Source organism: Danio rerio, chromosome 10, assembly GCF_052040795.2.
Source record: "Danio rerio strain M-AB ecotype USA chromosome 10, GRCz13ab, whole genome shotgun sequence".
Classification (NCBI taxonomy): Eukaryota; Metazoa; Chordata; class Actinopteri; order Cypriniformes; family Danionidae; genus Danio; species Danio rerio.
This window is the reverse complement of record NC_141030.1, coordinates 6,312,352-6,339,503: the sequence shown is the minus strand read 5'-3', so window position 1 is coordinate 6,339,503 and position 27,152 is coordinate 6,312,352. Positions and strand designations below refer to the sequence as shown.

The 27,152-nt window shown below is 35.2% G+C and overlaps 3 protein-coding genes across 15 annotated transcripts in view; 1 reads left to right on the top strand and 2 right to left on the bottom strand.

The window, feature by feature from the left end:
- LOC137496553 (uncharacterized) overlaps positions 1–686 on the bottom strand; it is an 11,905-nt gene extending 11,219 nt beyond the window's left edge. The window contains exon 1 of the mRNA XM_087270134.1: positions 255–686. Coding sequence (XP_087126260.1) covers positions 255–384 — 130 coding nt within the window. The 5' untranslated portion in view covers positions 385–686. The remainder of the gene's footprint in view (positions 1–254) is intronic.
- LOC141376290 (serine/threonine-protein kinase pim-3-like) overlaps positions 1–6,749 on the top strand; it is a 24,054-nt gene extending 17,305 nt beyond the window's left edge. Inside the window, exons 1-9 of one of the 12 annotated variants that reach the window (XM_087270194.1) lie at positions 474–968; positions 2,281–2,438; positions 2,516–2,593; positions 2,845–2,934; positions 3,053–3,135; positions 3,247–3,297; positions 3,364–3,723; positions 3,806–3,991; positions 4,109–6,749. In XM_087270194.1, coding sequence (XP_087126320.1) covers positions 2,850–2,934; positions 3,053–3,135; positions 3,247–3,297; positions 3,364–3,483 — 339 coding nt within the window. In that variant the 5' untranslated portion in view covers positions 474–968; positions 2,281–2,438; positions 2,516–2,593; positions 2,845–2,849 and the 3' untranslated portion in view covers positions 3,484–3,723; positions 3,806–3,991; positions 4,109–6,749. Of the gene's footprint in view, positions 1–473; positions 969–2,280; positions 2,439–2,515; positions 2,935–3,052; positions 3,136–3,246; positions 3,724–3,805; positions 3,992–4,108 lie in introns of those variants that run through there. The other 11 variants (XM_087270196.1, XM_087270191.1, XR_015500781.1 and 8 more) reach the window with 11 other exon arrangements.
- On the bottom strand, positions 6,448–27,152 carry hmgcs1 (3-hydroxy-3-methylglutaryl-CoA synthase 1 (soluble)). 2 transcript variants are annotated; one of them, NM_201085.2, is given in 10 exon segments: positions 6,448–8,060; positions 11,334–11,491; positions 11,573–11,698; positions 13,849–13,955; positions 14,067–14,237; positions 14,323–14,491; positions 15,711–15,875; positions 16,042–16,167; positions 21,103–21,560; positions 24,638–24,730. In NM_201085.2, coding segments are annotated over 10 exon segments (1,581 nt in total). In that variant the 5' UTR covers positions 24,649–24,730; the 3' UTR covers positions 6,448–7,970.

The window sequence follows — 27,152 nt, the reverse complement described above, 5'->3', positions numbered from 1 at the left end:
ATTTCTGTTGAGTGTAAAGGAGAAACTTAAAAACCAGAATGTCATTACATATAAGAGCAGGGCTCTATCACAAAAATATACAAAACCATAACTACACACACAAAAACACATTACAATGAAGAGACGTTGCATATTTGCAACACGAATAACCTTACATGGCAATATATTAATATTATTTTACTTTTAACTTCATAATTTACTGTATTATTAAATAATACGTGGAAATACACCGTTTTTGTAAACTCTCATCTCACCTGTTGGGCTTCTCATCACGGTAGAAGGTGAAGGAGAAGCCATCGTGTCACTTCGATGATTTTCGTTGACAAACTCAGTCGTGATCGTATTAACTCGATTAAAAAACGCAGCTGACGTGTTATTTGCCATTTAAGATAAAAAACAAGTCGCTAAAGTCGTTAAATCAATGTTCACTATACTCGTTCGTTTGTCACTCTGAGGAAAATCTGAATTCTGTCCAGTGACGTAACGGCAATAAAATTCGTTCTATTTATTCGTCATCGGTGGTGGAGGAGAGGGGGGGCGCAGGCCGCGGGGGGGATCCAAGATGGCGTTCAAGTTCGTTGAGCGTGTTATAATATAAGTTCTGTCTGCAAATAAAAACCCAAACCATCGCAATCTTTTGTCTGAGAGACGAGGCGATTTTTGCAGAGCATTTCTGTGCGAATCCTGAGAGACGAGGCGACTTTTGCAGAGCAATTCTGTGCGAATCCTGAGATTTCTGAGGCTGTTCGAGGATTTCCGAGAGAAGACTAACGAAGAGCACAACTTCATTAATCAGTTTTTATTTTTATTTTAGTTTTTATTTTCCTTTTATTTATTTATTTCCCTTTATTTACATTTTTATTTATTTACTTTGTTTTAAATAGATTTTTATATTTTATCTGTATTTTCTTGTTTTATTGCAGGTTGGAGGAGATTGTCCATGTCCCACATGGGTGAAGAAAGAGGAGGTGAGTGTTTTTAATTTGTCACTGTTTATTGCTGTACGATGTTTGACTGATATGAAAAGATCATAGAAGTTTACATGAAACAAAAAAAAATTATTAAAAAGAGATTTTGATATATGTTTTTTATTCTTTAAAACAATTATAATGATGGAAAACTGCAGAGTTGCTCCATAAAAACTGCAAGTCCCAATAGAAAGAGTGAAAAAAGTGACCAGTGAAAGTGTTTGTTGTGTGTGATTTATCTTTCAGCTTCAAACCACTTCAGACTCAGGGCCCTAGCATTTTAGAGAAATAAGCTGCAGGATAAAAAGCTTGTGTGTGTTTGTGTGTTAACAGTTGAAGTCAGTATTATTAGCTATAATTATTAGCTCCCCTGTTTATTTTTTACCCCAATTTCTCTTTACCATAGAAAAGATTTCTTCAACACATTTCTAAACATAATAGTTTTAATAACTCATTTCTAATAACTGATTTATTTGATCTTTGCCATGATGACAGTAAATATTATTGGACTAAATATTTTTCAAGACACTTCTATCCAGCTTAAAGTGACATTTAAAGGCTTAACCAAGTTAATTAGGCAGGTTAGGGTAATTAGGCAAGTTATTTTATAACGATGGTTTGTTCTGTAGACTATCGAAAAAATGACCTTAAAATGCCTAAATAAAGCAAATAAGACTTTCTCCAGAAGAAAAAATATTATCAGACATACTGTAAAAAATTTCCTTGCTCCGTTAAACATAATTTGGGAAATATTTAAAAAAGAAATAAAATTCAAAGGATGGCTAATAATTCAACTGAGTTCAACTGTATATATACTGTGAATATAAATTAATAATAATAATTATATATATATATATATATATATATATATATATATATATATATATATATATATATATATATAAATCAATTTTCTCAATTCTCAGAATTTTCTTCTGTAGAAAGTCTTATTTGTTTTATTTCGGCTAGAAAAGCAGATTTTAATTTTTAAAAAACATTTCAAGTTCAATATTATTAGCCCCTTTATGCAAATTTTTTTCGATAGTCTACAGAACAAACCATCGTTCTAAATTAAATTGTCTAATTACCCTAACATGCCTAGTTAACAGGTAGTTCTAATTAATTAGTTAGTTCTCAGGGGGGCTAATAGTTCTGACTTCAACTGTGTGTGTATGTATGTATGTATATATATATATATATATATATATATATATATATACAGTATGTTTTAGTAAAGTATAAGTAGATTTTAATATTTAAAAGAACGTTTATCTTCCTAATGTACAACATTTTTCTTTTATTTGTTTGTCAGTGGGTGCTACATCTACATCTACATTCTTCCTCAAGCACCACTTCTCCACCACAAAAAAAACTACTGAAACTAAATCAACATTCTTCAGCTTTCCATTAGCAATCGTCAAACTCAAAGTGAACAATTTCTCTCGCTCTGAAGCTTCAGTTAAGAAATCTGTGAGTAAATTATAACTTTAAACATTTAACAACAGTTTTTCATATGAACTGAGTAATTGCAGTTTGTGAATTGGCAGTCGTTTCACAGGAAATTGTTATTGGAACAGGCCCTTTCTTAACAAGCTCAGAGTGCTCATCATCTGACGGGTGTTTTGGTGAGACAGCAGGAGGAAGCTGCGTTTCGTTGTTTGTCATATTTATACTTTTTTTTTTCCAAATGTTTTTGAAATTCTTACTCCTGCACGCTTCACCTGCCTCTACTCTGATTTCTGGCAGACTGGTGTCACTAAAATCTTTGTGATTGTGAACAACAGCAAGAAAATAAAAAACGGTCCATTTGAAATGATTAGATTTAAAACATTACATTTGCCTCCTCTTCTGCATTTGGCTGATTCTGCATCCACAGACCAGATGAACAGCAAGAGGAAAAGGCAAAGCAGCAGCCAGCAAACACCGTCCACCTCTTCCCGGAGACCGGCCAAACGCTCTCGCAGAGGTCAGCACAGCTCAAATCTTCCAGATCTTATGTCTCAGTTAGGAAATGATTTGTCATTGAAGACACTGCAGCATGTTTTCTCTTCTCTCTTCATTTCTTGTGCTCTTCTGTGTTGCAGACTTGTACCTGAAGGGCCCGTTGCTGGGGCGAGGTGGATTCGGCTCTGTGTTTGCTGGGGTCCGCAGGTCTGATGGACTGCCAGTAAGAGATCTTCCCTCCTTCATTCAGACATGCTTTAGAAATGTTGCTGTCAGTAAATGTCATGTGTCTCCATCAAGCAGGTGTGATTTACTCTGCTTTTTCTGTCTGCAGGTGAACATCAAGTACATGTTGAAGGACCGGACCCCCGAGACACTGAAAGTTGTATGTTTTGTGTGAGTCTATGGTGTTTGATTCAGTCCTGGATATAATGGAGGGTTTGTCCTGCAGGACGGTCAGGGTTGGCTGCCGCTTGAGGTGGCATTGATGACCCGCGTCACTTCAGCTCCTGCTGCCCCAGTGTCCTGCAGCTGCTGGACTGGTTTGACCGTCCCAGACGGTACGTCTTGATCCTGGACCGTCTGGCTCCTTGTCAAGATCTTCAGAGCTTCTGTGAGAACGGCTGTCTGGATGAGCGTCTGGCCAAGAAAGTACTGGTGCAGCTGATGGCGGCGCTGAAACACTGCGAGAGCTGCGGCGTCCTGCACCAGGTCGTCAAGCCACAGAACCTGCCAGACAACCTCCACAGGACATCAAGCTGCTGGACTTCGGCTGTGGAGATCTGCTGAAGCGATCGGCTGCGTTTTGCAGGTGGGTTTGAGTTACAAAAGGGAACGTTCTGTTGATGTCTGTGAACGTCTGCTGATCAACTGAAGGGAATTTGTTTGTGCAGATGTTTGTGGTCTTCTTGTGTCTCTCGGGCACTCCTGCTGAGTGGTTTCGCAGACATCTCTACAATGCCACTCAGCTACAGTGTGGTCAGAAGGAGTGACGCTCCTCTGTGACTGTTTCCCCTTCAGAGGCGCACGGAGGGTCACGTCCAGAAGCAGACTGACCTTTTCTAGGAGCTTGTCAACAGGTAAGAGATTCAGACACATTCAGAGATGGCGTGGCCAGTGAGCAGAAGTGTGTTGTTGTGTGTTTCTGAAGACTGTGTTGTGCGTAAGTGTCGTCAGCTGATTCGCTGGTGTCTCAGTGCAGGGCTTGCTGATCGGCCCAGTTTAGATGATCTTGAACATCTGTCCACCCTTATTTCATCCTCCTGCTAATGTAGATGTTGGACTGAAGCAGCTGATCTTTATTTACACTGAAGAAGAGCAGAAGGTTGCTGAAGATCTACTGAGAGGTTTCAGCTGCTGTCTGGGCTTTCAGTGCCTTCCTACAGCTCCCTTTCTTCATGTGTTCAACACTTTTTCCCTGTGTCATTTCATTTTATCACACTTCATTGTAAATGAATAACATGTTTTCTTTGCATATGTGGATTTCTTCAGTTGTTACCAATATCTGATGAAAATTTCAAGTCAACGGCACCTTTGGAAATATGTTTTTAGAAAAAAATGGTGACGTGTGTGTGTGTGTGTGTGTTTATATATACAGTAGTTAGTAAGTTAAGCCCAAAATTATCCATTCCACTTCGCCAATTCCGATTTAAAGTTAGTATTTTTCAATCAGCACTTTTTGCCACACGAGTTCCTCCCAAAAGATGAGACGACAATGTACTAGATGCATCATTTTGATGAAGAAATGTTTCTCAACTTTTATTTACATTTACAAACAAAAACTTTGTCAGAATTTGCCAGAGTTCTGAATATTTTGAGGCTTGACTGTATATATTTAGTAGGGGTGTCAAAGTTAATTGTTTCTTTGGTGCACCGTGATGCAGACGTGAACAATTCAATATCAGTTCAGTAATACATGATAACCGGTTCTTACAAATTGATATCATTTATCTCATATGCGCTAAGGCAAGGATCACCAAACTTGTTCCTGGAGGGCCGGTGTCCTGAAGATTTTGGCTCCAAGCCTAATCAAACACACCTGAACTAGCTAATCAAGCTCTTACTAGGTATACTTGAAACACCCAGGCAGGTGTGTTGAGGCAAGTTGGAGCTAAACCCTGCAGGGCACCGGACCTTCAGGACCGACTTTGGTTGATCCCTGCGCTAAGGTGAGGGAAGGCAAGCGCGAGTAATTAAAACATACCAACTATTTAAAAACACAGAAACTCTGCTGGAGCCAGAGCATTAGAGCCAATCGCAGCCCTTTCTGTTGAGCGGTTGACCAATCACAAGGGTGTAAGAACTCACTCGACAGGGCTCATAAAGCAAATAAACTCATTGGCTGTTTCTCAATTCCAAGAACACAGAGAACGGACTTTTGTTCTTGTGGAGACCGGTCTTGCCAGGTGTCCTTGGAAGAACGAACTCAGGAGACCGCGAGGGCAGAGTACGCGTCCTTTGAGAATTGAGATGCTGCGTTCTTCCTGATGGTCACATGACCTTCATGTGTTTTAAATGGTAAATTATTTAAACATTACAGCCTTCATACAACGATTTATTGTTTTTCCCCTTTTCAAAATATATACTTTGCATAAAAACATTATTAATAGATGTTGCACAATATAAATAAAACTGATTTTAAAACGAATTTCAGCAAACAAACACCCTTAATGTGTTTATTCCTTTATTAGGATGCCCATGGTAATGTTTACTTTCACCGTTTCATTTAGGGAAACTCCTGAGGTAAATAAGTCATATCTATGAACTTTAATAATAAATCTCGATAAAATGCAGCGCTTCCCACCTTCAGTCGCAATGACTTCTGGGACTTCCAGAGCAAGTTCGGTGCTCAAGTCTGCATCGATGCGTCCTCGATATCAAGAACACATCCGGGAAGTTTCACGCGTCCTCCGTACTTAAGGTCATGAGTATTGGAACTGAACTTGGCAGCTGATGATGACGTTTCACAAGAACACGAGGACACAAGACCGCTGAAGAACGCATATTGAGAAACAGCCCTTGTTTATTTGCTGTAAAAGCTCATGTTGTTCTGTGCATATACTGGAGTTGTTCAATGTACAGTTTACTTATCGGACTGCTTGTACTAAAGGACAAAATTGTATTACAAATAATACATAAATATATTTATACATTTTAATAGAAGAATTCTCGTGCTGTTAAGTTAAATATATACTGTAATTGTTTATGGAAAGCATCGTAAATGCACCGTGATATCGAATTGATGGCATGATAATCATAACCGAACCGTGAGACTATTGTAGGTTTACATCTTTAATATTTAGTAGCTAGCTCTATGATTTCCATCTAAACTGTGTGCATGTGAGGAATGTGTTAAGCGTCATCTAGTGTAAATGCAGAATTGGACTCCTTCCCTCAGCCATATATTTAGGCCACTCTCTCTGTCTGACAAAGTAAAAGCGTGTGAGTCTATGTTAAATATGTAAATATTAGCAAAACACATGACTGAACATTCACTCAACACAAAACATTGAAATCCAAAGCTCCAGCTTCAAAGAATAAACCGAGACTTCAGCAAATGAACCTTTAATTCTCAGTTCATATATGAGCAGATTCCCACAGAGTTTTGACATTGTCTGTACAGCTTGCTTTGCTACAAATTCCACCTGATGGGCACAATTTTTTGTTGTTTAGTCCATCCACAAATATAAGTTAGTCCTGTACATTGCTGATCTCTGGGAAACGTCTTGTAAACATTGGCTGTTTCAAGTTAAAACTTTACAGTCAACATGTCCTGGCAGCAGAATGAAAAGAAAAATCTCTGTACAATTTAGCCAAAATAAACCCTTTTTATCTGTGTGTGTGTGTGTGTGTGTGTTTTGTACATGGTTAAAATAAGGCTTCTGGAGGTTGATGGATATGCAGCTGGACCAGAAGTGCTGTTTTTTTTTTCTTCTTCAGATGTTAACATGGACCCACGGACTGAAGAATGTTCATAAAGGAAATACCATCTCGCTATCAGTGTTTCAGCAATTAGCTTTATAATCTCTCTGGTTTGCTTTTAGCTTATAATAGTCTATATTTAACATCAAGATTTTAAGGTGCTACTGTTTACGATTTATATTATTACTGTTTATATTGCTTCTCCCCTACCACAAAATCTTGACGTTCAAATGGTTACCGAGAAGTGCTTTGTGGTTGCGACAATCAAACGTTTTTGATCACTTGAGCTCATGAAATCGTTGCAGGTTATCAACAGATCAACAATGTGGAATTAGGGATGATGCCAATTGGGTTAATGGATGACATGACAGTGGTGTCTTTTTTAAATCTACGACGGTTCAAAAGATGACCGATTATTACAACTTTCATCGATTTTGGCCTAGTCCTCAACAATAAATGTTGAACATGAACACCATCAACTTTTGCAAGAAAGAAAATCCAAAACGATTCTCGTTTCAAACGACATAAAAGCTAAAATATGCCAGTTTAGCAGCGACTAAACAATCACTATATAAATCTTTGAAATTAAAACTGTATGGCTCATAAATATATGTGATCCAGGCACATTTCCCTGACATGGCCATGGCGGTAAGACTGACTAGAAAAAGTTTTTAAAAGAAATTCTGACGCGGACCTAACGATACAGACAACAGGTTTTACTTCAGTTAAAAACAATTAGGGATGCTTCGAGGTTCGATGCGCCGGCCCCCTCAAGCATCATCCATTTTAAACGATAGGATTAGCCTCATGCTAAAACACAGAGCTTGTGAAATGCCAGCAGGGGGACGTTTGAACTTAAAAGGATTAAACGATTGAGAGTTTCTGCATAGACGACTCTGAGCAGCAGTTTGTGGAAGTTCACCACAGACAAATCTTCCCATGTACTAAACTACCCTTTGCCATCTTCAACACAGTGACGGTCAAACTAATTCTGTCCTGGAACATTTAAAAAGCTTTGAGGTTTTCTACCACTCGCTGATCGGTGATATAGCTGCAGAAGTCCTGGGGCCCTTTTTCCTCCACAGATCACGTGTCCTCGCTGTGATCTGCCATATTGCGCACCTCATAGAGGCGAACTTAATGATCCCCGTTGCTCATGACGACCACCTCAGGGCCAGCTGTGGTAGTGGGGATACGGGGCATCTTCTTGAGCGGACTGGGAATATGCTGAGAAACAGAAAAATAAAAGTCAGTCAGACAAACACGTTTTACTGTAGAAAAAGAAATCATGGACTGTAGTTATGAGGAGGAGGTTTTCACAGTAGTAATTCAGACGTGTGTCGAGGTTAATTAGATGTCAGAGTTTGGACAATCTGAACACCATTTTCTTAACTCCTGCAAACTAGAGATGGACCAAAAATTAGCAACCCAAAACATTTTTTTCAGTCAACAGAGAAAAACTACCAAAAATTTGCACAAAAAAAAAAAAAGTCTTTGGTGTAGTCTGTTTGTGATGTAAAATGGCTTTCACACTGGACACGGAAAGCATTGCTCTGAGCTATCGAAATTATGGATTATAATGACTTGTGCCATAAAGGGCGGTTTGTTTCTGTGCCGCCCAAAAGTAGCAGAGTGCACTGTCCACTATAGGGCTGCACAATATATCAATTCAGCATCGAAATCGCAATGTGTGCATTCGTAATATTAGGGACGGGTATCGCTAAGGTTTTACTACAGTATTGCTACTTTTATCGATACCACTTATCGGTTTAGTACTTTATCGGTTCTCTTTTATGAAAAAAAAAAAACAAAAACAAACAAAAAACAAATTGACCAGAAATAAAAACACATTATTTTATTATTACGTTTTTAATGTAAGTTAAAACAAAATCAACAATAAAACAAATAAATAAAAATTTCCTGTAAAAGAATGTACAATAGTTTGAAGGATAATGACTCCAACCATTCTTTTGAAGACAAATCAGCATGGCTGTTTTTCTGGCAGAAGTTAGGATCTTTATTAGTTTATTGTGCTGCCTGCAGGTTAAAATACCCTCTTTGAGTTGCAAAATGCAGTTAAATAATCAGATAATGTTTAAGATTTTTTATTAACATATTCACATAAATGTTTTGGGAGTTAACAATGTAAAAATATAATAAATATGTATTTCTTAATAAGCATAGTTTATTATTAGGCTATTCATAGGCTATATTTGTAAATGCAGCAGGTGTAAAAGCATTTTAATGTCATTTTGTAGGAATTTAATTATCACTACCACAATGGATGATTATCCTCAGATTTGCAAAATAAAAATGAATGTACTTGATATTTGCATGGCTTTGAAGTGTTCCCTCACCTATATTTGATAGCTGGATAGTATTTTTATAAAATGTATATTTAGCTTTTATCTTGTCTATTTTTTAACACCCAAACACTGAAGTGCTCATATTAAACCCAAAAATGTATATCCTGACATGTTTGCCTCAGTTAACATATAGTCTGTGATAGTCTGGTGACTGAATTTCACTTTAGTTGAGTGGAGTCATTCTGTACTTTATTGTCCTTGTGAGGAAATTGGTCTTGGATTCAGGGCTTGGATATACAGTCGAAGTCAGAATTATTAGCCTTCCTGAATTATTAGTGCCCCTATATATTTTTTTCTTCAATTTCCCTTTAACAGAGACAAGATTTCTAAATATTGTTATTTAAACATTTCTCTAATTTTCTTGCCCTGTTAAACATTATTTCAGAAATGCAAAAGCAAAAAATTTACAAGAGGACTAATAATTTTGACTTTAACTGTATATAAAAACAGGGTTCATACGGTCTTGGAAAACCAGGAAAAGTCATGGAATTTTGACATGGCAATTTCCAGGCCTGGAAAAGTTTTGGAAAAACAGAAAAACCCACAACGTTTTGGAAAAGTCATGAAAATTAGATTAGTAAATATCTTTACACTTAAATCAGGGCTGCACAATATTGGAAAAATCTGACATTACCATATTTTGTATTTCTGTGATGTATATTGCGATGTGAATACAATTTCACCAGATGATTTAGCAGGTTTATTTGGATTAATTGGGAGGATTGTGTTAAGGAGTGAATCACAAATAATATATAACAAATAAATGACAAGCAGAGATAAACAAATCATATAGTTTTATTATAATCATATAGTAGAATTATAGTTTTCAGATATTCACTATTCAAGTACAGATATGAAATAATCAGCACTGCATAGTCTTCATTGTTTATTATTTAATCTTTATTAAAGTTACAAAACATTTCTTGTGGCCGGATGTTTTAATATGTGAAATATTGAAATGTTCACACACTCACAGAACTTAAAGGGACAGTTCACTCAAAGATTAAAATGTTCTCACTATTTACTCACACTTCACTTGTTTCAATGCTATAGGAGTTATTAAGTTTTATTCTCTTTGTGTTCATTAAAAAAAAGAAAACTCATAAATGTTTAAAACAAGTGAAGGGTGTAGTGAACATGGTAAGTAATTTTTGGGTGAACTATCTCTGTAAAAAGGCATTAAGATGATAAACGTTTACTCCATTATAATTAATCTCTATGTTAAACTATAATCCCAACATTGCATATCTTGCGATGTGACTATTGCAGATGCACACATTGTGATATCGATGCTGAAACTATATATTGTGCAGCCTTAACTTGAATATAGGTTAGTTTTCTTTACTTCTTTTCTGTTCTTGGCCAAAAACTTGCTCTTAACATTGTTGGTGCTGTTTAAGCATTACCAAAATCAACTTTACATAGATATAAAAACAAATTTAAGCAAAATAGATTGTTGTGTTCTATGATATGCTGTAATAAATTTGAACGTCATAGTTTTTCTTATTATTTACCATGTATATGTAGACATTACGTCATGAAAATGTACTTGAAAGTTCTGGCTAAGTCATGCACTTTTAGTAGTAAAAATGTGTATGAACCCTGTAAAAAAGACAACACCTAACATTTACTAAATATAACTAAACTGTAACATTAAAATGTATATAGCCTATAAATTTAGACCTGACTGACTGCCGGTTGATGAGTGTGAAAGGGGAAAAAATAGCTTGAAAATCGCCTAATCATCAGGTGTAAAACAATGCGATTAAAAAAGCAAATGGAAACTAACATTTAACGTGACAAACAAAATCCCCTGATATTCCATGACTTGGCCAAAAAAAAACAACTAACTTTCAATGTCTTGAATAGACCTTTTCAAACTCCATGAAGTTCCAGAAATTGACCCATGGGAACCCTGCTCACATTCAGTAAAGGTGACGTCAATAGAGATATTTATTGCTGTTTTCCACAAGTATAATGTTGTTCTGTGGAACGGGTAAGATAACCGGCTAGGCCAGTGTCACAACATTGTGGAAACACTAATTAGCGGGAGAATTTAAGGCGCAAGTACAAGCATGCATACAGACTGCGAGCTACGGATGATCTTTCCAGAAGAAAACGGCATCATAAATACCTCAGCTGCCATGCTGGAACTGACCAGTCCGGCCTCCAGGGGTCTGTCATCATTCATGGATCGTCTGGCATACTGTCTGCGATGCTTCTCGTCCACACGAGTGAGGTACCATGTTCCCGGGAAAAGCTCATCTACTGAGCCTTGAGGGATGTAGTTTGCTGTTGTAACCGAAGAAACATCACGCCATCAAGTAATGTCATCAAGCGGTTTATTAATAAAGACAAAACAATGTTGATTACCTAAATGGTGGGTTTCTTCTCTGAGCTTCATTGTCTCAGCAAAAACACCCGGTGAAACCTTCTGCCTAGAGTCCAGTCTGGCCGGCAAGTCACACAAGCTGGAGACCAACTTATCCAGAGCAGAGCCTTCAAATAAAGATGCAAGTATGATAACTGACTGTCAGTCAACATAGTAATAGTAATTCAGACTGGCTGGTATGACTAGCCTCTTGATATAAACACTGAGGGCCCGTTCTCACTGGGATGCTTTTTACTCGTGATTTTCATCATCGTGACTAAACACTGGTTGCCAATGTGACCATGCACACATTTCAGTGCACGCGCAAAATGCCAGACATTGAAGAATCAATTTTAAAGAAACGCTTTATAATTGTTTAATTTTATTATTATTATTTTATTTTTTTACCGCACTGTTAAAAACTGTTCCACCAATCAGATTGCTACTTTTGTTCATTTGCTCGGAGTGGACTCTTTACATGTACAGTTGAAACCAGAAGTTTACATACACTCTAAAAAAAAAATATTTTTTTTTATGTCTTATGGTAAATCATACTAAACGTTTACTATTTTTGGTCCGTTAGGATTACCTAAATGATTTACATTTGCTAAATATCGGAATAATGAGAGAATTTTTTTTTGAGAATTTCTAGACAGTTCCTTGGTATTTTTTAGTTTGCTTTTAAACTGTATAACTTTGGTCAAATACTTTGGGTATTCTTCCACAAGCTTCTCACAATATTTTAAACGAATTTTGGCCCATTTGGCCTGACAGAATCGGTGTAACAGAGTCAGATTTGCAGGTTGTCTTGACTTGCACAAGCTTTTTCAACTTTTTCAACAAATTTTCTGTAGGATTGAGGTCAGGGCTTTGTGATGGCCACTCCAAAACATTCACACATATGAACTAATTTGGCAGTATGCTTAGGGTCATTGTCTGTGTGGAAGACCCATTGGTGGCTAAGTTTTAATTTCCTGGCTGATGTCTTGAGATGTTGCTTCAGTATTTCTACATAATGTTCTTTCTTCATGATGCCATCTATGCTGTGAAGTGGATCAGTCCCTCCTGCAGCAAAACAGCCCCACAACATGATGCTGCCGCCCCCATACTTCACAGTTGGGATGGTGCTACTAAGCTTGTAAGCTTTCCTCTTTGTCCTCCAAATGTAACACTGGTCATTATGGTCAAACAGTTCAATCTTAGTTCCGTCAGATCACAGGACATGTCTAAAAAATGTATTCTTTTTCCCAGTGTAACTTAGCTAATTGTAATCTGGCTTTTCTGTTGATTCTGGCTTGTTGATTGTCCCATGTTGTCACACAAGGAAGCAGTGTGATTGAGGTTTTCCTTAAATACTATTCTACAGTTGTGTCTCCAATTAACTCAAATGTTGTCAATTAGCCAATCAGAAACTTGGAAAAACCTTGACATCATCATCTGAGCTGTTTCAGAGGCAAAATAATCTTATTGTTTGTAAACTTGACTTTCAAGAAAAGTTATAACAATTTCTATAAAAATCCATGACCAAAACATTCCATGCACGCTGCGCTATCCCATGATGCCCCGCGAGAGTATTCATGAATGGAACTGAAGCGACGAAACTGACTAAGGTAGGTCACGTGACCTTGACAAAATGGCGGATGTAGTACGTCCGAATTCCATTTATACTTTTTCGCATTCATGCTGTATAGAACATACTTTTCTAACGGCCGAGTAGTACACTTAAATTCAAATACAGTACCTACTGAGTAGTAGGCGGTTTCAGAAGCAGCCAATACATTTAAATTCAAATAAGGTGTTGCAAAAAATAATTACCAACTAAATGTAACATTATTTATGATTCTCTTGATTTTTTTCCTCTTTATTTATTTTGTTTAATGTTTCCCTAACATATTCATTGGGATGTACTCATTTTTGCAGCATGATTTGAAGCTATTTGTTAGATTAGTTCCAGTTTTGGCGTTAGTACTTACTAATGTAACGTACTGTATATACAGATATTTCTCATTGTATAGACAGTATTAACTTGAAAGAAAGATCTGTAATGGGTGTATTTGTTTATGCTGGGCACTGTAACACAGAGGTACCAAATGCGTATGCTTCACGTGTCTTTGTACAAGTCAAAAAAACGAAAGTCGAAAATTGCAATGTTTTATTCATGATAATAACATGTACTGTGCAGTTGCAGAAGGTAACCATGTGTCTGCACTGAATGTGTCCATGTGAGCCAGATTACAAATCCATATGACCTGTGTGTGTTTTTTGTGTGTATACGTACCAGGTGTGGCATCTTGAGTGACTTTGATGGAGTAAAGTGTAGCAGCGAAGCCCGAGCCATAAGAAAACACACCAATTCTCTGTCCTGCTAACTGCTGAGGTGTGTGCCTAAAAAGATTTCAAATGAAATGAAATTAAAAACACTAGTGCATAACATTTGTTTTGGCTTTGAGTTATTATAAACGCACACAATCATGCATGAGGAACTGTGGCACTTACTGTGCAAGAACTGAAGCCAAGCAGCCGTACACTGAGGGGGTGTACATGTTGCCATTCTGGTTTGATATAAGGAGAGATGCCTTTGTTTTGTCATCAAACAGTTCAGAACTGGCTTTCATAAAGGCCTTCTCCACATCTCTGTCAAAATAAGTGTCCTCAATCTTTACATCTCTACAAAAAGAAAGGGAAGAGAATGTTAAATGTATTTCAAAAATGTTTGCATTTCATATATTTACAGCAGAAGCTGAATATTCACCTGAAAGCTTCCAGTCCGCTAAATGGGCCGCTCTCCATGTTTGGACTGGGATGACAGAGGAAATCGTTGAGCATTAGACGAGCCAAAGACTTCTGGACCAGTTTACAGTAAGGAGAGTGGAACACCATGAAGCCAAAGTCTTCAAGACTACAACGCCCTTCAGTCCCCTCTGAAAAAAAATCCATTAAATTATAAATATAACACGCATCTTTAAGTTCATTAATTGACTTAGCTCATTAAGTTTAAAGTTAGATACCCTAAAATTGTTTAATGAGTCCTAGTCATGATTTGGTCTGCTGGAATGTGCATTATCAAGAAGGCAAACCTTTCTGTTGGTTTATTCCTCTTAAAAATTGACATATACAGTTGCAATCAGAATTATTAAACCCTCTGAATTATTAGCCATCCTGTTTATTTTTTTCCCCAATTTCTGTTTAACAGAGAGATTTTTTTTCAACACATTTGTAAGCATAATAATTTTAATAACTCATTTCTAATAACTGATTTGTTTAATCTTTGTCATGATGACAGTAAATCATATTTGACTAGATATTTTTCAAGACACTTCTATACAGCTTAAAGTGACATTAAAGGCTTAACTAGGTTAATTAGGTTAACTAGGCAGGTTATGGTAATTAGGCAAACTATTGTATAACGATGGTTTGTTCTGTAGACTATTAAAAAAAAAAAAATTAAATAATTTAAAAAAATTTAAAAAATTTAAACACTGCTTTTACTCTAGCCGGTTAATAATTCTGACTTCAACTGTATATACTATGTGAAATAAAAACCTTTTATTTCTGGATGTGATTATTCGCTGTTAATCTAAAGTATGATAAATAAATCTAATCTAAGCTAAGCAATCTAATCTAAATTAAAGTTTGATTCATCTCTTGAGGACGTTTTGGTAATAGCTTGGACCAGTCAGAATATGCGGACATTTTTTGCTAATTCTGTGCAGAATTTTATAAAACATCTGCGGATTTATGCAGAATGATTTTGGGAGTATCATAACTATAAATTGTATAAATGAAATTAAAAAATAACACCCTTTTAACTTTTATTTAATGTTTACAATGAAAATCCAATTACATCTACTTATTTGGCAAACAAAGCAAGTCTCTCATGTAATATCTCTACTACAAGACAGAAAATATTATCTTACAAACTGTACTTTAAATAAATCATATGAACACTTTCATTTTAGTCAATAATATTATTGAAATTAATTAATTACATAGTTAATAAATAGACTCAATGATGGGCTAAAAATCTGCAGATTTCTGTGTGGGCCTAGTAATAGCTTACCAATTCTATCTAGCACGAGATGCAATCAGAAACTTTAGTAATAGGTAAGAAATAAAAGGTTTGTGGACATATTTGCCAACCTCTTTGCCAGCGGGCATGGATCTTGTTCTTGTAGACGGAGTAGCATTGATCTAAAGCACTGAGGTAACACTGGATGGAAAGCTTGCCATCCACCACTGGATACTCCGACACCATGTCCGGCTTATAAAAATCATACGCATGTTGCATATGTGTCCCACGAAGCCCTGTTAAAATGGGATTACATTTCAGTTACTTCAGGAAATCTAAAATATTTTCTTAAATGTAAATCTGTAATTAACGAATAACAAAGCATCTTCATAAATACAGAGCATCTACAATGATAACAGCCTGCTCAGTTAGAGCTCTCTGTGTTAGTGTGGCAAAGGTCACCTCTCTCGAAGGCCAGAGGAGCATTGGGCCCAACCAACATGGCCACAGCTCCAGCTCCCCCTGTAGGCCTGGCGCTGCCCGTGGCATACACAGCAATATCACCAGCAACAACCAGAGCGTAACGACCTGCGGGATCAAAAAGAAACATCTGAGTCCTGAAGAGTTATTTATTGTGGGGGAATCTCAGTGTCAGTTAGCCGCTTTTAAATTCCATGCCATCTTCAGTGGCTATTTTAATGGCCAGAAGATTTTATCTGGTTTATTATTGCATGTTGTCTGTCAAAAATAAGAACTAGTCCTGAGAAGAATCTTTCCACATACAAGATATAATACATATAATACAATAAAGCCTACTAAAACTGCACAATTAATCGTTAAAAGATCGCGATCTCGATTCGACCCCCTAGACGAATTTAATCCAGCATTTCTACGATTCTGCCAATCATATTTTCAAGTTCAGGAGAGAAGAAAAGGCGGCTGCACGAGTCTCTTCACTGCTACACACAACTTGCTCAGTGACATGGACACCTCCAAATGATGTTGAATGAATCACATACTGTATTTATAAGGTATAATTCACCTAAAAATGTCATTTTTGTCTTCATATAATGATGTTTTCGCAATCAGGAAATCACACGTGACGTGAGCTGCTGACCGTGGGCTGTTATCACAGAGAGGGCACGCGCGCACGTCTACTTTAGTGAACAGAATCTGCATATGTTGCGTGTAACAGGTAATACAGTTGTAAATAATGTTCAGTTTGTGGCACATAGTTATCGTTTGGGAGCTGCGCGTGAAGTATGAAAGGCACTTGGCAGTCAAAATGAAACCGAAAGTGTGCACTTCATTTAAATGATCATAACACATTTTAGAGGTATGATTACGACAAGCATTTGATATGATTTTTCTTTCATAGCGCACCCACAGTTGTGCATGAAAATAAATGTTTATGTTAGTATAAGTACTCTAGCCTATTTATTGTTGAATATAATCTGATAATGACAAATGTCTGATTTTACCAGTGAATAAAATTGTCTAACATGACAGATTGGAAGCATATCTCAAACATATTCAACATCAGAATTATTATAAGTAGAATATAATTATTTATAGAAGCCAGTAGACCTAAACATAATATTATTATCGAGGTTGTGCCATAGGTTCGTTTTTACCATACCTTTATTTTACAGAATCGTGAGAAAATCGTGATCTTTATTTTAAGCAAAAAAATCATGATTCTCATTTTAGCCAGAATCGTGCAGCTCTAAAGCATACTTTAAAACCATAATTACCCTTCTTTTTTCATTTGAATGTGTTTTTAACATAATTAAGGATGTTTCGCTTGTTCGTCCCCTATTTTAAAAAAAGAAGTGCTGTGGATGCTATTATTATGCTGTGTTCACACCAGACGCGGTTTTATGAAGAAAATAACAGTGTTTATGTACTTTATGAAGGCTGAAAAACAGCGTCGATATGTTTAGGGTCGTGTCTGAGTCCACTACATGCTTTCAGAGGTGCATCCAGCTCTGTGAGTTCATAAACTACTTTCAACGGTGCTTCTGACTGAGCCAAGCCCAGTTTGATGACTTGTTGTCGGTGTCACCTGGAGGATTTCCCCCGGGACACGATCAACAGGTTCTACGTCAATCACGACCCCACAAGAGCAAGCTTCTGATTGGTTAACGCGGCGCGAATGTCAGCTGAAGTTCTGATTTTCGAACTCGAGAGATTCGTGCGAAACGCTCATTTCGCCCTGCGACATTCGTGCGTATCGCGCTATTTGCACCGCGCCATTCGCACCGTGCCATTCGCGCAATTCTCGTCACTCGCGCGCGCCATTCATGCATATCGTGCCGCAGGATGTCTATTCGCGCGTTTGCATTGACTTAACATGTAAATCACTCTCCGCGGCTGGTGTGAACGCAGCATTATAGTTATTCTATAGCACTATAGTTACACTTGATGTAGACAATATATGTGGGAAAAAAAAAACATTTGGTGTGGAATGCGGGCTGTGTTCTTGAGTTTTACTAAACTTTCTGAGCCCAAAGTAGTATTTATTACTACTACTGGTACTTTTAAAAAAAAAAAATCCACATTTTTTCAAGTGCCTTAGACTGATTTTTGCTATTTACTCTGATAAATCCCTTACCCAAAGATCACATATACATTATTTAAGCTACCCCTGAGCCATTTTTCTTTAATTTTGGATTGTTAGTATTTACTACAGTGTTTGTGAGAGGTATAATGTGTGTGATGCCTGCAGCTTTCACAAAGGCTTTTAAATTAACTAGTATCAATGCTGAACCAGCTTTTGTTTTACAGTTGAAAAATAAAACAACAACAGCATACTACTGAAAAGATTAGGAGAATAGAATATACTTAAATGAACACAACCATATTTTATCACTCTTAAGTGAGGAAAAAGCGCACACACTGGATGAGCATCACATTTTGTTTTACATCTGTTGTCTACACCTGCAATCTTATTCAATGGAGTCTACTATAAAAGGCTGTGTTTGATTGCTCAACCTGTGCTAATGTGAATGTTTTTTTTAAACTGTATGTTAAAGTAGGGCTGTTCAATAAGATACATATCATATGGATGAAATAAGAAGTCTATTGCTTCATATTATGCTCATCTTTTATTTCATGGTGTCGGACAACACATTGTTTATGTAAATAACTTTCATGATTTGGATGACCTCAATCTCACCATGGAAAAGTGAATAACAGCATGGATACAAGTATAACATATGCATTTTTTGAGTTATTTTTTATGTTATAAATTTTAGTATTTTATGTTGGGAATGTAATTGTTAGGTTTTTGAAAAGTGTTTTATATTTGATTACAATTTATTTTATAAGTCAACATTCATAATCAGACATTTGCCCTGAAGTTCTAAATAAAATTAGGAAAAAATAAATCATAACGAGTACATTTGAGTATATACTTTGAAGTGTAAAAAAAAACAAAAATGTGAAATGTGATGCTGTTAAAAACTAAGCTCAACTGAGAACCTTGACTCACTAAACTGTATATTAGAAGCTGATCTGGGTAGTGTAATTGACAATAGCCCCTTTCACACAGTGATACCGGTAAATATCTGGAAAATTTTCCGTCAAAGTTTTTCCGGAAAAGAGCATTCACACATCCATTCCAAAATACCGGTAAATTCTGACATCATTCACCACAAATGAGCTGTAAACGGCTGCGCTTGTATTTGTAAACATTTGACTAAATTACAAACTCTTTTGATGATCAATATTGTAAACAACTTTCACAGGATCATATTCGCATGTCGAGATGTTCATAATATGTGCGTGTGCTGGCGCTCACAGGCTGTTTCATGGGCACACGCAAAGCTTGAAGGTAAACAAACAACGGCTTATCATAAGCATCTTATCGATGATTATTTGCACAGTTGGCATAAAGAAGAACATATAAACGTGATCTGACTAACTTCTAGCAGCTAAATGTGTCTGGAAAAATATTCAAAGACTTTTATTCTCACAAACCGCGCGGACGTAAATGCATCTGACTGTTGTGATTGGCTAAAGCAGACGTCTCACGGCAGCACGTTCTAGACGTGCACGCGCTTATTACGGCAATCTTCCTTCTGCGTTCACACAGCGCAGCATTCCGGCAAATTGCCGGTAATGTTACAACTTCTCTTTCCGGAAAATAGCCAGAACGAATTTACCGGTATTTTCAAAAAGGACCTGTTCACACATACAACCTTTCCGGAAAATTGCCGGTAATTTTCCGGAAAGGTCTGTATGTGTGAAAGGGGCTAATGACTCCTGGTTGGATCTATGTAGCAACCCTCTTGGTGGGTTAGCCTCAAACTCGGCTTGGGAAAGACAATTTAAAATTTTACATAGACTGTTTATTACACCTGATCTTAGACATAAAATGAATCCTGGTCTGTCTAAGTTGTGTGTGAAATGTAAATTAGACATTGGAACTTTCTATCATTGTATGTGGAGTTGTCCTTATATACAGCAATTTTGGGACTTGATTAGACTACAGCTTGACGCCATCTTAAAATGTACATTTCGACTGGGAGCAAAGACCTGCTTACTGGGCCTCAAGGATGATATACCTTATAATTTTCGGAACAGAGACCTACTACATATTTTGATTTATTGTGCTCGGAAATGTATCCTTGTAAAGTGGATTAATGAAGAACCACCCAGTTTAAATCAATGGCTGCTTGCAGTCTGTAGCATAATCCCACTTGAGGCTTTCTCCACAGCTATGAAGAACAAACCTTTTCTATTTTATCGGACCTGGGACCCTTTCTTTGATTATTTAGGAACCTCTAAGTATCTAAGACTAAAATCTTGTCTGTTAGACTCAGCCTGGACAAAAGAAATGTAATATGCCTTTTTGCAATATAATATTGTATTTTTTTGTGTCTTTATTATTTTTATTATTATATGTGTTATTAATATTTGTTTATTTAATTACAATTTAATTTTATTTACTACTATTTTTATTTTATTTCTCATGTGGGGGTCAGAACTCAAATTACATGTATGACAGATACTATCTTTCTACTCAATGTAATTTTCTGATGTGTTTTTGCACTAAAAATGTTCAATAAAAATAAAACTAAGCTCAGAACTGATTCGTTAGAATATCCATACATTTTGAAAGTCTCTGAATCAATTTTTCACCATGATTCCAATAACAATGTTGAGTTTTTAGTCATAATTCTCAGCCACTTGAACCTCACTGTCTTCCAAACTTAACTCAAGAAATGACAATTGCAGATTGTTAAAACTACTCATTTAAAATGAGCTGAAACAACAATTCTTACGTTTTTTTTTTGCAACAACTAAATTGTTTTATGTTCGCTCCACTTTAATCTGCAAAACTTAACAATTTAACTTAATTCCTTCATGTTGTCCCAACACAAATCGATACTGTGGAATCCAGCATTATTTTTACAGTGTACCAAACTCTTTGACCTCTGGGTCAGAAATCTACTGTGCTCAGTCGAGATGTGTGGGTCACAACGATTGCAAAATGAGCACAAGTTCACGTAAACTCACCGTCCCATGAGCTGGACTCCACCCAGTTGACGGCATTGAAGAGTGCAGCGGTACCCCCATAGCAGGCGTTAGTGGTGTCCACACCCTCCACATCAGTGTTGCCCGACTCTTCAAACAGCTGCATCAGGACAGTCTTGGTGGATTTGGACTTGTCGATGATGGTTTCTGTGCCCACCTCCAGCCGGCCCACGCTCTCGTACGAGAGGCCGTTCCTCTCCATTAACCTCTGCACCACTGTCAAGCACAGAGAGTTGATGTCCTCGCGGTCCGAGCAGAATCCCATGCGCGCCTGTCCCAGACCAACAGTGTACTTTCCGGCCCCGACTCCATCATACTCCTCCAGCTCTGCTTGGTCAACGTACTGAGATGGGACATACACCTCCATAGCGATGATTCCCACATCTTTGGGCCACATGGACTCGCAAATCGCAGGGAGTGATCCAGGCATTCTGAATGGACTGAGACAAAAATAAGCAATTGCATATCTTTAAAAGTCAATACGTTACACGTTTTCACAAATGAAATGCATCTAAAAATCACAGCAGTTATCGAAAGCATCTTCTTTTGCAAGATCTTAAAAAAGGCCAAATATGCTTTCGCAATAATTTTGACACTTTTTCAATGTTTCTAAAATAACACTTAACTCCTTTAACTACCAAAAAAAAAACACATTTGGATTGCATTTCTTAACTCCTTATGTTGCTGGTTAACACACTCAGTGCATTTTTTAACACATGCCATAATTTCTAAAATATCATCCTCTACCAAATGGAGTTTTTATGGTATTTGATGGGATTTGGTGTTGCTTTTATTTTCTAATCTGTAGTTAATTTGATGCGCACAGCCGCGGGAGGGATATAAAATAATTAATTCTTTAAACTAAACAACTCGGAAAAACTTTGCTTAAAACTTGACGAGGACAAAATAACATCTAAGTTGGCTGCAGTTTGTACACTAATAGAAATGGGTAATCGACTCATTTGTCTTATGTAAATAATATACACTTTTTATTCTTGTAATTATTATCATTTTTAGAGGCATTGTCTGTTTTTATTCTATAGTTTCTGTCATTTATTTCTCATTTGCTGTATATTTTTATTAAATTTGATGATGTCAATAAATTACATATTTTATCAATTTTAAATGCTTTAATAGCGTTTATAAGAAACAGCATAAAAGAAAAACAACGTTTTATTTTAACAGTCTTTTTTTATTTTAACCCATTGAAAAGAAAAAAAGTTTAAAACATATAATAATAAAAATAGTGTTAAAAATCAAATTATGTTTTGTTTGTCACATATAGTTAACTATTTATGTGCTGTGGGTAAAATGTGTTTTAATCTGGCCACCACTGCAAGTATATTTCAAACCTGTGTGGGAAGCACTGCATATATTATGAAAAATCATAAAATATGAAGCGCAAGACCAATTTATTTTAAAACATCATAAAAATAAAACATTTTTGAATACTAAATCTTTATTTTTTGTGCCATAAAATATTTTAGATTGTCATTTAACATGCTTTTTTGCATTTTGTTTTTCAATAAAAACAAAATCAAGTGTAGTAGTGCAACAGGATTATGTTTGCTTGTTTGTTTTCTTGTAAATCAACTATGCTGTGTGTGTAAGCCATTACTTAAAACAGTCATTTTTTTAAATGACTTTACCAGTCATTGTTTAAAACATTCAAAATATAGTCAACCAGTTGGTAGAGCGGGCAGTCAAAGGGTTAAGGCCTATATTTTTTTTTCTAAAATAAATACAGTAAAATAAGTGGTACTATGAAAAGATTTACAATTTAAAACAATTATTTGGTGTAATCCTGTCATGAAGTGGTTTACCATTTAATTATTATTATTAGTTTTCAACGTGTGCACAATGTTTTGTCATTTTTTTTTTGTTAGTTTTTTTCTTAATATTTTATAGCATGTGTAATATGCTATACGATTTTCCCCTGTGAGTCTTTTATGTAAAAAAAAAAAAAAGTCATTTATTTATTTAAAAATTGTGTTGAATGTGGTTGAAATTGTAATCTGTTTACCATTACAGATCTCAATATTGTCCATTTTGTTCAGTTTGCTGCACAATATTGGAAAAATTTAACATTTCAATATTTTTTTATTTTGCGATATACATTGCGATATGAATACAATTTCACCAGATGACTTAATATCTCTATTTGGAAAGAATTTTTTTAATGTTTTATTAATTGGGATGAAGTTTTTGGGGTCCCCCGACACATTTTTATTGTAGTCGGTGCTATTTGCAGAGCATTTCTGTATTTGCATGCGTTGAGTATTTTCATGTAAAACAATCTATAAATATAATCAAGAAAAAGATACAATCAAAACAAAGTGTTTTATCGTTTCCCGAGTTTAACAGTATTCCAGTACAGTAACTGAATGATAAAAATAAAATTCAATAAAATAATCATAGTTAAGGTTAAAAATGGTACAATTTATGACTGAATGCTTTTAAAATCATTATACAATCACATGCATCAGAGACACATGCAAATAATAAATTATAATATAAACTCAACATTGCTTATCCTGTGATGTGACTATTGTGAATAATCACATTGATATATTGATGCTCAAACGATATATTGTGCAGCCCTAATTTATATCAATCATTACTACCAGAAGGATCATGTGACACAAGACTGAAGCAATGACACTGAAAATTCAGCACTGCATCACTGAAAGTGACATTTTAAAATGCTTACTATTAAAACATACTTTAACAATTAAAACAAAATGCGTCCTTGAAGATTTCAAGACTTCTGACTAGCAATGTATTCTCAAATATTACTCCAACTTCATGCTGACAGTACAGGAGTAAAGAGCCTCTTCCAGCCATTAGAAAGTAAGAGAAGCACATGGCAAAGCCTGTTACCCACAGCAGCTCTGCTCCCCTCTAATAAGATTAACCCTTTAACCGGGGTAAAGGACATTACCTTTAACCTACATAGATATGGCTCCAAGACTCCATATCAAGACTCACTTGACCACTCAATGTGGAAATAAGCAATCACTATTGTTTGGCAATGATTAACACACAAAGCACATATACGAATAACTAACAAAGATAAACAGAAGTAAATTAATTAATGTGATCTTGGGTCAAACTTTAAAGAGGCTTAGATACAGGCTTGAGAATTACAAACATTTAATTTGCGGTGTTGATCATTACTCTTTATATATTTCAATCACCTCACATATTATAAACACATTCATTTTGTACAGGATGACGTGTATTTATAAATTAAGCGAGTTTTGGTTTGAGGTTTCGCTATGAATGATGTAAACACGCATTTCTTTGCTTACGAATCATTCCTTTGGTATTATTATAATTTATTGTTGTTTATCAGTAACTAATAAACACAGTATTGATGTATTTTTCATAACCTGTAGTGTTGTAGAAATAAGCGAACTGCTGACCGCACCTTCATGTGACACCGCTAGACCGCTAACAAACACGACATTCATCACTGCCAATAGTAAAACTCCACTCACACGCTATATCTTCTTACCTTACAATCATATAACGGTGTTGGTTCGTGTAATAAGCGGACGGTTAGATTCGGAGAGCTGTCCGGTCTGGATATCTCATAAGGTCAGATGTTTTCTGAGCGCGTACAGTCGAGCAGTATATGTGAACGGACCGCCTTCCGCTTACGGAGGACTGCTGCGTCTGTATTCACGAACGGCCGCTACGTACTAAACATTTCCAAGTGTGTACTACACCTCAAAGTGTGTACTAAGTAAGCGTTTTCTATGTAGAAAGGACTATTTGTAATCCTAATATACAGATTTAATACTAATCTGTAATAACGATGATAAACCAAAGCGTGTTTTAAACGGATTAGGTTTATTGTTATACAATAAGTTTATTGTTATGACTTTATTGTTATGACTTTTCCGCATATCGACACAGTGAATATGAAAATTATAGATAGAAATGAAAACCTTGCTGTCAAATAAGTGGCTTTATAAACAGTTTTTGAACAGTGATGAGTTATACATTTAAAGGAATTTAATTTTAATTGCATATATCCAGATTAAATGTTCTTTTAAATGTAATAAAATTATGTTTTATGGCTGTGTTTATTATTATTATTATTATTATTATTAATGTCATTGTTATAAACTAAACGTCTCATGTGGCAACATCTTTATTTCACAGAAATGTCTAAAAATAAAAAAATACAAAGCACTTAATTTAGAGCATTAAGTTAATTTTATTAAAGTTGTAAAATATAGTTAAACCTTTCCACTGAATTTGTATATGACAATTAGAGATATAGAAATCTTTTTTGAATATAAAATGTTAAGTTTGCAAAATGAAAACTTTTCAGACTAATATTTATGTTCTTTGATGTATTCATCCAGTTAAAATGTTCTTTTAAAATTAATCAAATTCTGTTTTATGGCTCTATTTATTATTATTAGGATTATAGATGGTGATGATTATTATTTTTATCATTTGTATTATTATTATTATAAACTAAAAGTCTCTTAATAGCAACATATTTATTTCACAGAAATGTCATCAGTAGTTTACAGAAAATAACAAAAAATGCAAAGCACTTCATTTAAAGCATTCATTTTATTTTATTAAAGTTGTAAAATATAGCTACTTTTCCACTTAACGACACATGTTGAGTATGTAGTTTTATAAAGAGTTTTTAAACAGTCATGAGTTATAAATTTAAAGGAATTTAATTAAATTGCATTCATCCAGATTGTCAGTTATTTTAGTTTTAATAAAATTCTGTTTTATGGCTGTATTTATTAATATTATTATTAACTAAAAGTCTCCTAATGGCAACATATTTATATCACAGAAATGTCGTCAGTAGCTTACAGAAAATGACAAAAAAAAAAATACATTGCACTAAATTTAAATAATTATCTTTATTTATTTTTTTTTATATTTTTTTAAATACTTTGCTTAATTCACAAAGTTGCCATGTTTTCAGATTTTTTTAACCAACACAATAACAAAGTTTTAAATTCACAAGAGTTAACAAATAATAACTTTTTTTTGGACTAAATATCTTTTTCTGAATATAAAAAGCTCTAAAAAATGGGTACTGCATTAATAATGCAAAAATATATGTTAAAAATGTATTTTTTTCCTTCACATTGTTGATAATTTGCTAATAAGAAACAATTTAAGTTTTAAACAAATTAAGTTATAATTCTTTAAATAGGTTATCAAAGTTAAAATGTATGTTTATAATAAATGTACAATTTGGTCAGAGGTGTTATTCAAAACTAACCTTCTACTACTGTATATACACTTGCAGTCAAAGGTTTGGGGTCCTTTTATTTAAAGTATTTTTCTGTTCAACAATTATTGCTTTTATTACTTTTACGTTAATAATAATAATAATAATTCATATTAAGGGTGATTTCTGAAGGATCTTTTGAAGACTGGGGTAATGAATCTAAAAAATTCATCTTTAAAATCACTGAAATAAATTATTAAATTAAATGATAAACTACTTTTGATTAGTTATTTTATAGTGCATTTCACTATTTTACAATGTGTACTGTATTTTTGATGAAATAAATACAGCCTTGGTGAGCAGGAGAAGCTTATTTGAAAACATTTAATAATCCCACTGACCCCATACTATTGACCGGTAGTGTATAACAACTGTATTGACTACTTTGATGGTAAATGAGATTGAGTTGGAGATTGAGGCCAACGACAGATCTTGTTTCTTTAACAAAATGAAAGTTTCAATTAAAGTCTGTGACTTACTCCTAGGTACTTTCACAAAGTTGATCCAGGTGTTTTGTATGTTTACATATATTATTGTAAAATATATGAGAGATTTAGTCACTAATAAACATAAAGCCTTTTTTAAAATATTAAGTAACACTCTTTACATACTAAAGAGGAAATTACTTCAGTTATTTGGATGAAATAAATGCAGTTCAGCTGTAAATCTCTATAAAATGTCTAATGTTAAAGTTAACTCAGACTTACCTGCAGACTTCAGTTCCTGAGGTGCTAACCGTCGCTTGTCATTAAGT

Excerpts from the sequence above, each read along its gene's own strand:
- hmgcs1 (XM_087269119.1), bottom strand. The coding sequence starts at position 21,550 with ATGCCTGGATCACTCCCTGCGATTTGCGAGTCCATGTGGCCCAAAGAT. Across the intron at positions 14,492-15,710 it reads CCATGCCCGCTGGCAAAGAG|AGGGGACTGAAGGGCGTTGT; the intron begins GTTGGCAAATAT and ends ATTTTTTTTCAG. Across the intron at positions 11,492-11,572 it reads AGAAGAAACCCACCATTTAG|CAAACTACATCCCTCAAGGC; the intron begins GTAATCAACATT and ends CGGTTACAACAG.